The sequence below is a fragment of the Halichoeres trimaculatus genome, unplaced genomic scaffold (genome assembly GCF_033239565.1).
Source record: "Halichoeres trimaculatus isolate MK-OKI-2021-1 unplaced genomic scaffold, fHalTri1.1 fHalTri1_scaffold_7, whole genome shotgun sequence".
Lineage (NCBI taxonomy): Eukaryota > Metazoa > Chordata > Actinopteri > Labriformes > Labridae > Halichoeres > Halichoeres trimaculatus.
Genome location: NW_027437185.1, coordinates 23465794 through 23479701, shown reverse-complemented (window position 1 = coordinate 23479701; position 13908 = coordinate 23465794). Strand labels below are relative to the sequence as shown.

The 13908-nt window shown below is 41.2% G+C and overlaps 1 protein-coding gene across 1 annotated transcript; it reads right to left on the bottom strand.

The window, feature by feature from the left end:
- Window positions 1-1126: 1126 nt before the first annotated feature.
- Window positions 1127-12977, bottom strand: sesn4 (sestrin 4). Its single transcript, XM_074674468.1, has 9 exons — window positions 12752-12977; window positions 3700-3897; window positions 3341-3523; window positions 2963-3208; window positions 2611-2725; window positions 2375-2499; window positions 1805-1971; window positions 1577-1721; window positions 1127-1490 (listed from the first exon to the last, which is right to left on the bottom strand). Exons 1-9 carry the CDS (start codon window positions 12815-12817, stop codon window positions 1401-1403), a joined length of 1335 nt encoding a protein of 444 aa, XP_074530569.1. The 5' UTR covers window positions 12818-12977; the 3' UTR covers window positions 1127-1400.
- Window positions 12978-13908: the final 931 nt, after the last annotated feature.

Genomic DNA, 13908 nt, shown 5'->3' with positions numbered 1-13908 from the left:
TTTGCTTTAGTCGATATGCATCTCAGTTTCTTCTCTACATGTCCAAGTTACTATTGCCTAACTCTAAAGAGTCTGTCGCACCTCTACATCTGTACAGGTGGCAGCACAACAAGCAGGTCCTACATCACACCCAGAATCTTAACAGAAGGACTCTAGAATTTACAAAACTGTAAAAATAAACTTAAAAAGACAGAAACAAGAAGTGTTAACGGATCTTTTTTCTTTTAAACACGTTGTTTGCTCTGAAATCTGTCCGGTAGATTTGGACTTGATAGTCAGCTTTGATACAACTCTAAAAAACAATTTCCACACAAAGCATGGAGTGAAAAAACTGTACTTGACCTTAACTCATGGGCAGTGCAGCTCTGCCTCTGGACTTTTTTAATCTTTCAATTCGTCATCAAGGTTTTAAAGAGCTTTGATCTGATTTTCAGTCGTTCTTTTGATCATTTCTCATCTTGCTTTGATCATTATACGAACAAAAAAAAATCATTCTGTAAATGGCTCAGTTTAATTGTTGCTCTGTGACCTTTTAACTTAGTTTCAGGTTGTTATACTCTATTTGTTTACCCTCACAGTTTCTCCAATAGTTCACTGAAATATCTTGGAGTAAGTGTCTTCACTCAGAAATCTGGGGTATATAGCAAAGTCTGAAATGTTCAGAGACAGACACTAAGAACTTCTGTTACATGTCGTACAGTGGAGAAGAAAGGCTTCAGACCAAACACTGTGTATCGTTTTAATGTCCACTAATGAGCTACTTAGCATTATAAATATATAAAGTTTTAAAAAAGTGCTTATTAAAAGAAACTATGGTGATGTGATAACTTTCAGCAGAGTCACTGTTTGTTCTTGTACAGCGATAATACGAAATGTTGGGGGAGCAAAACTGTTGTCCTTTGAAGTACATTTTTAAATGTCGTCCTCAAACACCGACAAGGATTGTCCAAAAAACGGCCCTTTGTCTCTCCACTAAACATTCAGTGTAGACCTGTAACTTTTAGGTTTTTGGGGGCAATCGGAGTCAATACAAAGGGACTGAACAAAAACGTAGTAAGAGTATTGGCCACTGCAACACACTGACTGAACTGGAACAAAAAACAACAGGTAGGAACTAAAACAAGTCTAGTTAATGATTGCACATAACCTTTGAGAGCTGAGATGACTTCACAACAAGCTGCTAGAGGGGGAGACGGAGGAGAAGGATGTGGCACATCATGGTATAAATACATTAAATCTGGAACAAGGAAAAAGGAACATTCATGAGGCACAGCTTCAGACTGCAAAGGTCTGTGTCCTTTGTGCCGCTCTCCCGCTTTGCCGTCTGCTGCTCAGCTTCTTCATGTCTCAGGGTCTCTCTGTACCGGCGGAAAGTTATCGCTTCGTGCCTCTCAGGGCTCTCAGGCGATCATGTACTGGGTGATGGCTCTCAGAGCGTAAAGCAGCTCAGCCTGCAGCCGGGCCTCCATGATGAGTAAATTCACATGTATCTACAAGAAGGTTAAAAAAACATGAGTGAGACTGAGTGACAGAGATGTTTGAGGTTTAAACATGAGAAAAGTCTGATTGTTCATACCCGTTCTGAACTCTTTAGCAGAGCCCAGCTCAGCGGGCACACTGGAGTTTTGGTGGCATCTGGAAAGCAGGCTAAATTCTTTATGTACAGCTTCAAATCTCGCTCCAGCAGCTGATTCACTTCTCCGTAATCATAATCATCGTACCTGTGAAGGAGAGGAGAATGTTTCACTACTGAACACAAAGAGCAGAGTTTTTACACCGTGGAAAGAAAGGAATGATTGCTCACCGTATTCCTAACACACAGTGGATGTAGTTCCAGATCGCCCTCTTCAGGTCAGGACTGTGCAACGAGGGGAGGGTAGTCACACTCCTGAACCGGTCATCCAGGAGGTGTCCGATGTCTGAATACAGCCTGTTAACTAAGGAGAAGCCGTGGTCCTCCCATGAATAGTCCTGCAGAGCAAATACAGCACAGCTTACAAAATGACTCCTCAAACACCCAAGAGAAGCAGTGGTTCCATAAACCTTCTGACCTGTCCAACCATCGTAACAGATTCAACTTCTTTCCTTTTAGAGCCCTGTTTTTTTTTGACCCCTAAAAGTCATAATCACCTCAGAAATGCAAATTTAGCTCTAACATATCTGATTTTAAATTAATTCATCTAAATGCTGTGAAAGCTTTCAGGGTTTCATAGAAGGCAGCCTCATACAGAGATCAAAAGCATTGACTGTAACAAGTATTAAGCCTCCAAATGTTTCAGGTATCCCATTACATCATGACCAGCCAATCAGAGAGAGATTTTCCATTGGTATCTGTCACCTGCCTCTTGATAAATTCATTCCGCATTGTCCTCACCTGAACTCTAAACACTTGAAAGTGGTCCTCCTCCCTGCGAGCAAACTCGTGATAGCAGAAGTTGGGATCTGTGATAAAATGAGTCGGGTCTGCGAAGCAAATCATCTCCTCCTCTTCCTCTGTGTCTAAAAAAAGACATGATGAAAGCACATCAGAGGACGGGGGAAGAAGCAGGGAGTGAGCGTAAATAAGGGTAACGAGTGGTAGTCAAGTTTCACGCCATGTGACTTAGCTACCTGTTTGCTGGAGTGTTTGGGTCTGCAGGAGACGCTCTTCTCTCTTCTCACACTCCTCCTGAGACTTCTGGATCCTCTCCTTTAGACACACCATGTCACAGCTGGAGTCCAGGGACTGTGGACAGAGATCAGGAAAAATTCAGAGCTGGCTAGACTAGAGCTGGCATTTATTGTGCCAAGAAATAATCTGCACCTATATTTGTCATCATAAAATGTGTGCTTCTTTCGCTTTGTGTGATAGATTAAAGAATATCAGTAAAAGCATCAAAAAGGTAAGAACTTGTGAAACAGTGTTTTCTCTTGGTTCTTCTCAGTAGCTTTAAGCTGAACAAAAACAGTTTGTTTTTATTACCCGTCGTCGTGTTTTGTGTTCAGAAGGAGCAGCAAGAGACTGAGGCACGTTGGTGTTGCCGTTGGCAGCATCAAATGGGCAGAAGGTCGGCGGGGTACCGTTGGGAGATTTGGAGAGAGGGACAAAGTCTGAGTCTGTTTCACAGCCAACTACAAAGCTGCAGAGGGCATGGCAATGAGCCAAGATCACCACGGCTTGAACTAGCTCAGCTAGGGACCAGCACTGCCCGCCTGACTTCAGCAGAGTCTGGAGGATGAGACAGGAAGAAGAAACTGTTTCAGCTGGCATCCTGAAAATGATAACAGGTGACTTTTTGATTTCGTCTCCACACACAACAATTCTCCAGAATTGTTGTGTGTGTGTTGTGAGTTGCTGTACCTGGATGTCTGAGCAGGCAGTGAGCCAGGGTTGATGAGCCAGCACCTTGTTGATGTGGTCAAGGAGACGAAGGCGAGGGGGCGCCGCCTCCAGACCCTCTAGCCACAGAGGGTCGCCACCCACCCTCAGAAACTGAGCAGAGTGCAGGTACACCAGGTAGTTGCAGTGATGTCGCGCAGCAGCCTGGAAAAAATAAGAAAGGAGAAGTTTAGCTGAGCGATTTGGGAAACAAATATTCAAGTTGGTTATTATTCAACTTAAAACAAAACTAGTGTGACCCCTAAAGAGGGAAGGAGCACACTTCTTTGTTTGTTCATCTACAAGTGCAACGGGATGACTACAGCAGCCTGGTGACTGACCATGATGGCAATGTAATGGCGATATGGCAGTGGCAGGGGGCCGTCCATGTACAGGATGTAGTGCTGTGTACGCAGGAAGCTCTCCAAGTACTGAGGGTGAGAGGCCATCTGCTGGGAAACAGCGTCCACGCTCCCCCTGCTAACCAGAGCCTTCATGAACAGCAGCGACACTCGCTCCTTTTCACCGTTCACCATCACCTGAAAGACACCGACACAAACAGGCAGCTGAAGATTTGTTTTTGGAGGTTGAGGACAGGTTGGGATGAAGAAAATTAACAAGACACTTTCCAAGCAACATGTCTCCTAAAATCAGTGACTCCAGTATGACGTTTTTTTTTGTTTGTTTGTTTTTTTAAATTACTGAAGTACACCTGCATAAAACTGACATCTTTGTTTTGAAAGCCTGAAAATGTGACTCTAACAGCTTGAGCTGGGAGTCTTCTTACATTCAACAAACAAATAAAATAATCTGCTTATCCAAGTCCTGATGCGCAGATAACCTAACAAGGAAAATCAAAGCAGTTTGGGTCCTGGAAACATACATCCAATCAAGAACTCTCAGTGATGGTACTGGAGGTCTTTGTGAACACTGAACGTCAACCAGTAGAAATACTAGAACTCATTTTGTAGCCAAAGCAGGCTGGCTGTGGATCAGGCTGGACTTGTCCACACCATGTGATGGCTCAGACGGCACTTTGGACAGGAGTCATGTTCCACGCCTAAATCAGATGAAGACAGACTCTCATGGAAGAAAAGCCGCCACAATGCTGTGATACAGGCGCCGCCAGCAACAAAGACAGTCTTTATGTTATTCTTTCTCTGAACAAGGCCTGGGCGATAAATCAGTTTCACCAATAAGTCGAGTTTTCTTTAAAAAAAAAAAATGGAATTATTTCTCCCTCGCTATTGCACACCTTTTGTACCCTAGTAAGCACTGATTTCTGGTGTGTACAGACTGTAACAGTAAACTAACAAAACAACAGAAACCTGAATTTCATAAAAATGTTCTTGTGTGTCTTTGACATCCAGCACCTTGACGGACACATGTTCCTTTATGGCCCATATCATCAGCCCGAAAAGTTTAATAAAAACTAGACCTCTCATCAGCAAATGTTCAAATCCCTTTCCTTCAATACTCTGTTTTATATCAGTCACTTTTCAGGAGTTTGCTTAAAGATGCAATGAGGAGGACCTGTTATTATTGGACTGCCCAGTAGGGCTGCAGCTATCGAATATTTTAGTATGCGATTATTCTACTGAAAATCCCATCAATTAATCGAGTAATCAGATAAAATACATTTTTGTTTAATTAAAGAGCAGTTATTTTTCGAATGAAAATTTTTCTCTTTAAGAAATAGAATTTTCTGATATAAAATGTCAATAAGAGCATTTGCTTTGGTAGCTCCAAAATTTGTAAACACACTCTGACACATTTTTTGTGTCTTGTACATCTCAGAAAATGTTGCAGCCCCAAATGGCACCCGTTTCGTGTAATGACCTATTAGTCTCCAAACTCCAGAGAATAGATTTGTTGCTAGTTGCTAATTTGTATAAGAGGTAGCTTGAGTGGTCTGAAAACTCTCTTAATATGGCCTCAGCTCTATTTGAAATACCACTCTTTGATCTTCTTAAAAATTTAACGATTCCTCGAGGCGGAGAAAATTACTCGAGTATTTTTTGTAATCCAGTACCTCGAATCATTAGAGGAATCGTTTCAGCTCTACTGCCTAGCCACCTTCTGACCCAGAGTCTTAAGCACACGGTTGTAAAGACGTGACTTTTAACAAGACTTGTTTGTTTTTGAACAAACTTTCTTTGTTCAAGACTACTTTTTGCCTGATACAATGCGACGAGGTAAGGTCATTTATCAGAAGCTACGTAGCACTGTTCTTTGAAACTTGACAACAAGCACACATTGTAGGTTTGTACTGTACATCACTAGCCGGCTCAGTGTAGCGCTACTAGTAGCCCACTTTTAATTTTTGCTTATTGGTCTTAATTAAAATTACAGGTTTAATGGGCTACAGCTTTAACAAAAAAATAAAACTAAACTAAAATAAAGCGTTTCTCAAAAAATCATTGCACTACAACTGAATAGTGCTGCAAATTCAAAATGTTTAAAAAGAAGCTGCTGTCAATGTGAATGTAAACAAGTCTTCCTCCTTTAAAACTACAAAGTGAAGTTTTTAAAACAAAAGAACAGCTGAAACTTCAATTCCAGGAGTGAATAACAGGTTACTTTTATTAAGCTTTGAGTTCTCTCTGTCATTTGTACTTATTGTTTTCTTTAAAGGTAGGGAAAAATCGTCAGAAATTGGAAATAGAATTTTATGAAAAAATCTGATTTTTATTTTCAAGCCATATTGCCGAGCCTTTCTCCAAACTTAACAACCCAACAAACAGTGCAGCTCCATGATGTGAACATGGTGCTCTGTTGAACAGGTAGACACTTCTCTGAGCTTAGTGTAGATGCAGTAAATCAAACTCAGATACACCTGATGACTTGGAGCTGAAACTAAAGACCTAAAGTTATCCTTTGTCAGGGGATTTTGAAGTTCGCAGGAACCACTGATGAAGAAAAAACTGATGTGAAAGTTGCCTTGGAGACGAAGCTGCAGCAGCAAAGAAAGTGGATGAAACCAAACACACAAATGTGGGAGGGAAAGGGGTGAGGTGCCTGAAGCCAAATGAAACAGACCCATGTGGGGAGGGAAGTTTGCTGCCCTGCCCCTGTAACCATTTAATGCCCCTCTTACCATCATACAACGGCCTCTAGGAAAAGGTGTTTGGGGAATCGGTGTCGGGCGAGGGCTCAGTTCCCCTGAATGTGAAACCTGAGCGCTCGGCACTGATCAAAGCCAAATGGTTTTCTGCAGTTTGGGCTGTGAATCTTGGCGCAGGCTTGTTTTTTAACACTTAAAACTGCAATCGAGTATCATCACCATTCTGTCAAAACACAGACTGAGTCTCAGAGTCACAGACAGAGTCTCATGTGGAGGGGGGTGGATGGAAACCAGCACACCTTGCTTCATTTTCTTGGCGCTCAGCCTCATGTTTATGTGGCTGGTAGCTCCTTGTGGTATTTCACTCTTCCCTGCAGCGGATGAGGGTTTCCTCCTGATCCTCTAAGAGGCTCCACCTCTCGACCCATATAGAGTCAGATCTCTGCAGACACACTTTACACATGATGCACGGACACATTCAACAAACTCATCTCTGGCAGATGTTTACGACTCCAATATCTTATTGCTTGAGTGAAGAAAAAAAGCTAAAGAGGAACAAGACCACTACAGAAACAGTGAGCAAAGGAGGAGAGCATGCTCGGCCACTGACCCTCACACGTCAGCTGCCGTCCACTGGGAAATGCAGAGTGCTTAGAGCACACAGGTGCCTGCCAATCATAGAGCCACCAACAAGAGCACATTTACAGAAGTACCTCTCTGCAAACACAAGAGCAACTGATTAGTATGCTGAGTTGCAGAATCTAGGTTACTGCTTGTCTGTGAAAAAATGGAAGGTTTTGAGAGGCCAACATATGACTGAAAACATGCTCAGAGCTCAACTTAAAAACACACTGCACGTTTATTTCCAGGTAGGATTAAAACATCTGATCATGATTTGTCCAATTACTCAAATTCAACTCTCCAATCAGTTCCTTATGCAAATAACACACATCACAAATCCCCTGAGTTGGCTGTTCAAGGCATGTATGTCCAAAATGTTGTAAATGTTACCAAAAATGATTTGTGTCTTTTATAGATGACAACAGCAGTTTCTAAAGTGAGTACAACAAAAGATGTAGTATTAAATGTCAGAATCAGAGTTGTTTATACTAGGGATGCACCAATCCCAATCCTGGTATCGGGTATCAGCGCCAAGGTAAAAATAGTTTTGGATTTGTCATTATAGTTTAGTTTTATTTAGTTTTGACATTTTATTTCCCATTACAGTTTAGTTTTAATTAGTTTTAGAGCAGGCATTCTAGTTTTTATTTAGTTTTGATTTTTGCAACAAGGCTTAGTTTTAGTTTAGTTTTAGTTTTTTCATACCTTATTAACCAGGTGCAGGATTCAAAAAGGTCAGAGTAAATATTTTGTCATACTGTTTATTTTCAAGTCCAACATAGTGCTCACTGCTCAGTCAATACTGATACCGAAATGTTGGCTGCTGCCTTAAACACATGAAAATAATATAAACTTAGTATAAAAATATAAGCATCAGTTGTATATAATAATGTTGACATAAATTACATAAAAATAATATTAACATAAATTATTTAAAAAAAACAATATAATATGAGCTTCAATAAATAAAACCTTGGACTCTGTAACAATTAAGCTATTACAGATGCTCTGATTCATTGCTCCACTACGTTTCATTGCAGCACAGCGCACAGCCAGTCAGTGCAGTAAACAAGCTCGTCCCTATACGCCACTGTGATGGTGCTGTATGGCGCTGACAACTGCCTAAAACTGTCTAAAACTGGTTGGGAAAATGTGTTGGATTAATTTAAATCCTAAACGCTATTAACATTGTCAAAAACTATAACTGAGGGAATTTTATCTATCATTTTAGTTAGTTTCAGTTAGTTTTGTGAACACATGATACAGTTTTAGTTTACTTATCGTTTTTGTTTTCTTTCCTAGTTTTTATTAGTTTGAGTTGACGGCAATGTGTTTTAAATTGTAGTTTTCAATTTTAGTTTCGTTTTAGTCAACTATTACAACCTTGATCAGCGCCGATCCAGTCCCTCAAAGCTGGATCAGCTATTGGTGGAAAAAGATCGGTCCAAACTTGACACTAAGGCTAAACTATGATTTAGTCTACAAGGTATAAAATTTTACAACCAAATATTAATTTCTATAAATTCTGATGCATTTTTCTAACCAAACTTCTGTTTAACATTTAAACACTTATAGTTTAAATAAATATTAACTTCAGTAATTCCATATGTACTATTTTTTGTCTTTTACTCAAAACATTACCAATCTTATCCCACAGTGGAGTATGCAGGTTATTATTTAACACCGGTATCGGATCAGGATCGGTTGGTACTCAAAGCCCAGGTATTGGTATCAGTATTGGGACCAGTAAAGCTGGATCAGTGCATCCCGAGTTTATACCCGAATCTTTCTATATATGTCATCGGCACTGATAATGTTGCTATCCTAACCACAAACACACATCTTTCATGAGCCTGTTGCTAATTTTTGCAGAGGTATAAGTATGGATGGGTACCGAACCAGGTACTTTTATAGGTACTGACCGAATTCTGTCAAAAGTACCAGGTACCGATTCACATAAAATCAAAAGGTACCATGTTCAGGTACCTAAATGCATCCTTGTGACTGTTAAGGAGTGGAAAGTTGGGGATTTTCCATGCTAGGTATGAACACAGCATTGTAAGGTAATATATTGTCGAATAAATATGTTAAATTGAAAAAAATTATATTTTATTCATAAATAAATTGATATTTTTTTTACCACATGAACACATAAGGTACCGAAAATTGTTACCGTTGAGTACCCGTACCGATTGCCAGGTACCGGGTATCGGTATCGTTTCAAATGTGAAAGGTACCCATCCCTAGATATAAGCCTGTGCGGGGTGTTAAAATGCTTTTTGAACCACCAAATCATTGAAAACGTCAGACTTTTATAGAAAAAAACAGCTTTCAAACATCTATTGAAAATATTTCTCTCTGGTTTCTTGTATTAAAAACAACAACAGACTGCTCAGATCTCACTGAGGCCGTCACAAAACCTTATCAAAATGGGACATCATGAGCACAGGTGTTCACCCAGCTGAAGGCTAAGCAAGGCACAGAGGGTTCCTTGAGGGATGAGCTGCTGTATCAGCAGATTACAAGGAGCTCCAGTCATAAACTAAATACACATATACTAAATTATAGAGAAACCAGTACAAATAAAAGACACTCGTGTCAAAAAAATGATTCAAACATAAAGTTATTTAACAGACCTTTTCTTCCTTCTCACCTCCAGCTGAGACGCAAACAGTCAGATAAGCAGCAACACTTACCCCTGTGCAAAGTGGGAGGGCAGGATTTGTCATCACTAGAATCACACAATGAAAAAGAGGAAAGTAGTGCTTTGTGCAATCTCATAAACATGTCTGGACAAATGTGACAAACACAAAGTCAACGTGAAACAGGAACTACAGTTAATGGCAGGAAATGACAAATCCTACAGCTTTGACCGAGTCTGCTGACACTTTGACAACAGCTAAATAACAGCTCAGCTAAAATCGACTGTCTGACACGCACATATAGCCAGTCTATGAAGTTTTTCTCAGCTTTCATATCTGACATTACCAAGATATCAAATCAAACCAGATATAGCCCGAGCAGGTAAAGTCATATTCAGAAAGGTATTTCAATACTTTTCATGGATATGCAGCAAAAAAAAAGTTTTAAGTAAACATCTTTCCTCCAAACAAAAATGAAAAACAACAGACACGTCATCTGATAAGGCGATGCACTCCTTGTTGTCCTCCCACACGAGGAAACAACCGCTTGAAAAGAAAAATAATCTGCTAACAAGCCTGCGTGGGTGGATTTATAAAACAAAATGGAACAAATCATCAGAAGGCAACCGTGTGTGGTATTACAAAGCACATTTTGATCCAAACAGTCTGACCGAGCACATGCACATGAGGGCTTTGTGCACATAAACCTATTGATTCTGCATACAGTACGCTCAGCAGCAACTGATTTGGAAACAAAGCAATTTCTTCCTGGTAAACAACAAGCTTCAGGGTGACAAAGCGAGACGGATGTGTTGATATTAGAATGCTGCCGTATTCAAATCACAAGACCAATTCAAACTTGTGGCTAAGTGGCAAAAGATCCAGAAAATAAACAAGGGACAGGAGGCTGCTTGTTGGTAGAAATGCACAGGTGCAGATCATTTGACATTCAAAAACAGAGAAAACAAAACAAAAAAGGCTCACAGGAGAGGTCATTTGGTTATTGATCGGAGAGGAGCAAGAGGCATGGATGAAATGAAAAACAGGGCTGACGTCACTACAGGGAAGAAAGGTAAATGGAGACAAAGACAGGCTTTGATGGCAGGCTGACAAGCAAAACAGTGGCTCTGTGCAGGCAGAAAGAAGACGAAGAGGAAGGAGATGACACACAAAGAAGTGAGAAAATGATGCCAGCAGTCCTCCAAGGGTAAATGTGTCAGCTTGAGATGAGACGTGCATGTGCACATGTGCACATGTGGTGTGTGTCTGTGTGCATGGTGTTGGTGGGCTGCAGGGGGCGGCTGCAGACACAGGAGGATGACATTCAATCTGCATTCCAATTGAGCCTGGAGGGGGGGGTCCGTCCTTATCGTGCACCGGCGTCCTGGCCGGAAACACAGGCAGCTGGGGGTGGGCAATTTTTGTCCTGCAACCTGAACTCAGGGAGTAGCGCAAAAACAAACCAGCTGAAGCCCAAAGATGTTTGGAGAAGGGAGGAGAGGAGAGGGGAGGGAAGAGAAGCTACTGGGCAGGACGGCGCATACAACACGACCAAGACAAACAAAACACTGTGCTGCAGGATGAAGAAAACAAGACAGAAAAGTGAGGCCAAATATAGTCAAAAGGTGACTGGACCTGTCAGAAAACACGGCTGGCAGCAACAACAAGCAAGAAGGGTGTGGATGATCATATCAAAGGCTGGTGCAAAATATTTGGTTCTTGTTTCAGGAACCACCTTTGGGGTTCAGGTGCCTTAAGTAGCTGTAAACTTGCTGGGTTAATTATTGTAACAGCACTGGTCTCAAGACAATACTGATTGTACAAATAATTAGTCAAACACATGTACAAACACTGTCAGTGGTGATGAAAAAAAGAAACCAAACAATGCAAACTGTATTTGAAACCACAGTAGGGAAGTTTGAATCCCTAGCTGCTCACATTCCTCCCTGTTTTGCTCCATTTCTGGACTCTGATCTGCAGCAAACATGTATTTCTGGACTGCACTACTCAAGACAGCGCCCCCCTTCGGTTGCAAAATGAAAAAGCAGCGACACAGGAGAAAAACAACTTTGACTGGCAGTCCAGTTCAGCCAGCAAGAAAACAGCACAATAAAAAACAGGCCAGCGTAAGATATATGTTAGACCTTGTGCAATTTAACCTCTGATGTCAACAATCCTTATAGATTAGAGCTAATCCGTGCCTTGTCAAACCCCTTCTTCGAGAATATATATGTTGAAGAAATGGCTCTGCATTGCTTCACAGCCAACAAGCTAATTGACTGACACTTTCTCCAAATCCTCAGATGATGTCATCGTCAGGCTTCTTTTCATACTGCAACCGCATAACCTACACTGCATACAAGCCTTAGTATTTCCTCAAATCTGCGCCAATAAAGAATATAAACTCGTCAGAATAAGCAGCAGAGAGAACAAAGCCAGTCATCTTCACATTACAGTACAAATACTGTAAACGACACAGAACATATGAAGCCCATATTTCAGGATATCAAACGTTCATTCACTAACGGATTCTTAACGTTTAAAACAATGACGACGTTAAATGTCAGTTCAACGACTCGACATGAAAACGTTTCTTGACGGAGAAGGGACAAAAGCACTCTAATGTGGACTATGTCGCGTATGTCTTCTTTAATGCAGTGAAAACTATAATACCAATCCATGCCTTTCGATATACTGGATGTTGGCTAAGTTAGATAGCAACCGTTCGAAGTTTTAACGGCCACTTCTGCTCATCAGCTAACTGCAGCCGCTGGTTGACACAGAGTCAAAAAAAAGTTTGGAGACTTGAAGAAGTGTTAACACACACACACTCATCATTTACAGCTGCCCCAAACTGTCCCAACGGATATTTAAAAGCGAAAAGATCCACCGACAGCGAGAAATGAATGCCAGAGGTGGTTAAAATAGCAAGCTCTCTTTCTGACAGAATATAACGCCGTCGGTAAATGAATGGATGTTACTTGGGCTATCAAAATTAGCTGCTAGCTTTAATTGTGTCAAACTAACTACAGCTAACTCTTTTCTTCTTTGTCAGTTTTAACCTACCTGCTTCTGGACTCGCTGGTACTGGGTTCTCAGGGGGTACTCCATTTTATTCGTACAGAGGATCATTTTCCAATAAAGTGTGCTAATGCATGGATGCGGCTCCTTGTCTTTTTTCTTGGTGCTTTCTAAGCTAGCGAACAAAAGGCAGCAGAGAGGCAGCCGCTGCCTGCGAGCCAGTGGGTCTGTAGGTGGCTGCTGAAGACTGGGCAGGCTCAGAGACAGAGAGGGGGGAGAAAAGCTTCCCGCAGCCGGGCTGACAGCTCCAGTAACAGTGTGTCCAATCAAAAAACGGGAGGCGGGGCTGACGGCCAAATGCTAATGAACATCTGCAAACAACAGCGCAGAGGGCAAGAAGAACAGGTTACAGCAGTGACATGGGGTCAGACTACCAACTCCTCTCTGACCCCAGGAACGGGACAACTTGTCAGGGAGAAGCACATTTCTGTGTGCCCATTTTAGTTTATTTATACAGTTTACTGCAGAGTGTCAGGTCAAATAAAGCAGAATCATCCTCCTGGATTACCTGAATATGATAAACTGGAAATGTGCTGCCTTGACACACACACACACACACACACACACACACACACACACACACACACACACACACACACACACACACACACACACACACACACACACACACACACACACACAAGTGTTCCAGCCTCTTGTGACCAAGATTATAATAGTTAACTAAAAAAAAACTAAAAACGAAAGCTTAAATTTAAAAAACATTGCAGTTACCTCAAACTAATAAAAACTAGAAAAGAAAACAAAAACGATATGTTAACTAAAACTGTATCTTGTGTTCTCAGAACTACAGAAACTAACTAAAATTATAGAGAAAATGCCCTTAGTTCTAGTTTGTGACAATGTTAATAGCCGTAAGGATTTAAATTATTCCACGTTTTCCCAACCAATTTTACGACAGTTTTAGGCAGTTGTTAGTGCTTTCTGGCACCATCATAGCGACGTACTAGGACGTGCTTGTTTACTGCACTGACTGGCTGTGCGCTGTGCTGCCACTAAACGTAGTGGAGCAATGCATTAGAGCATCAGTTATAGTTTAATTGCATGTGAGTCTGACTTTAATTGTTTTTAAGTCTGTCTTTCTTGTTAGAGTCCAAGTTTCTAAAGATTTAGGCTCATATTAT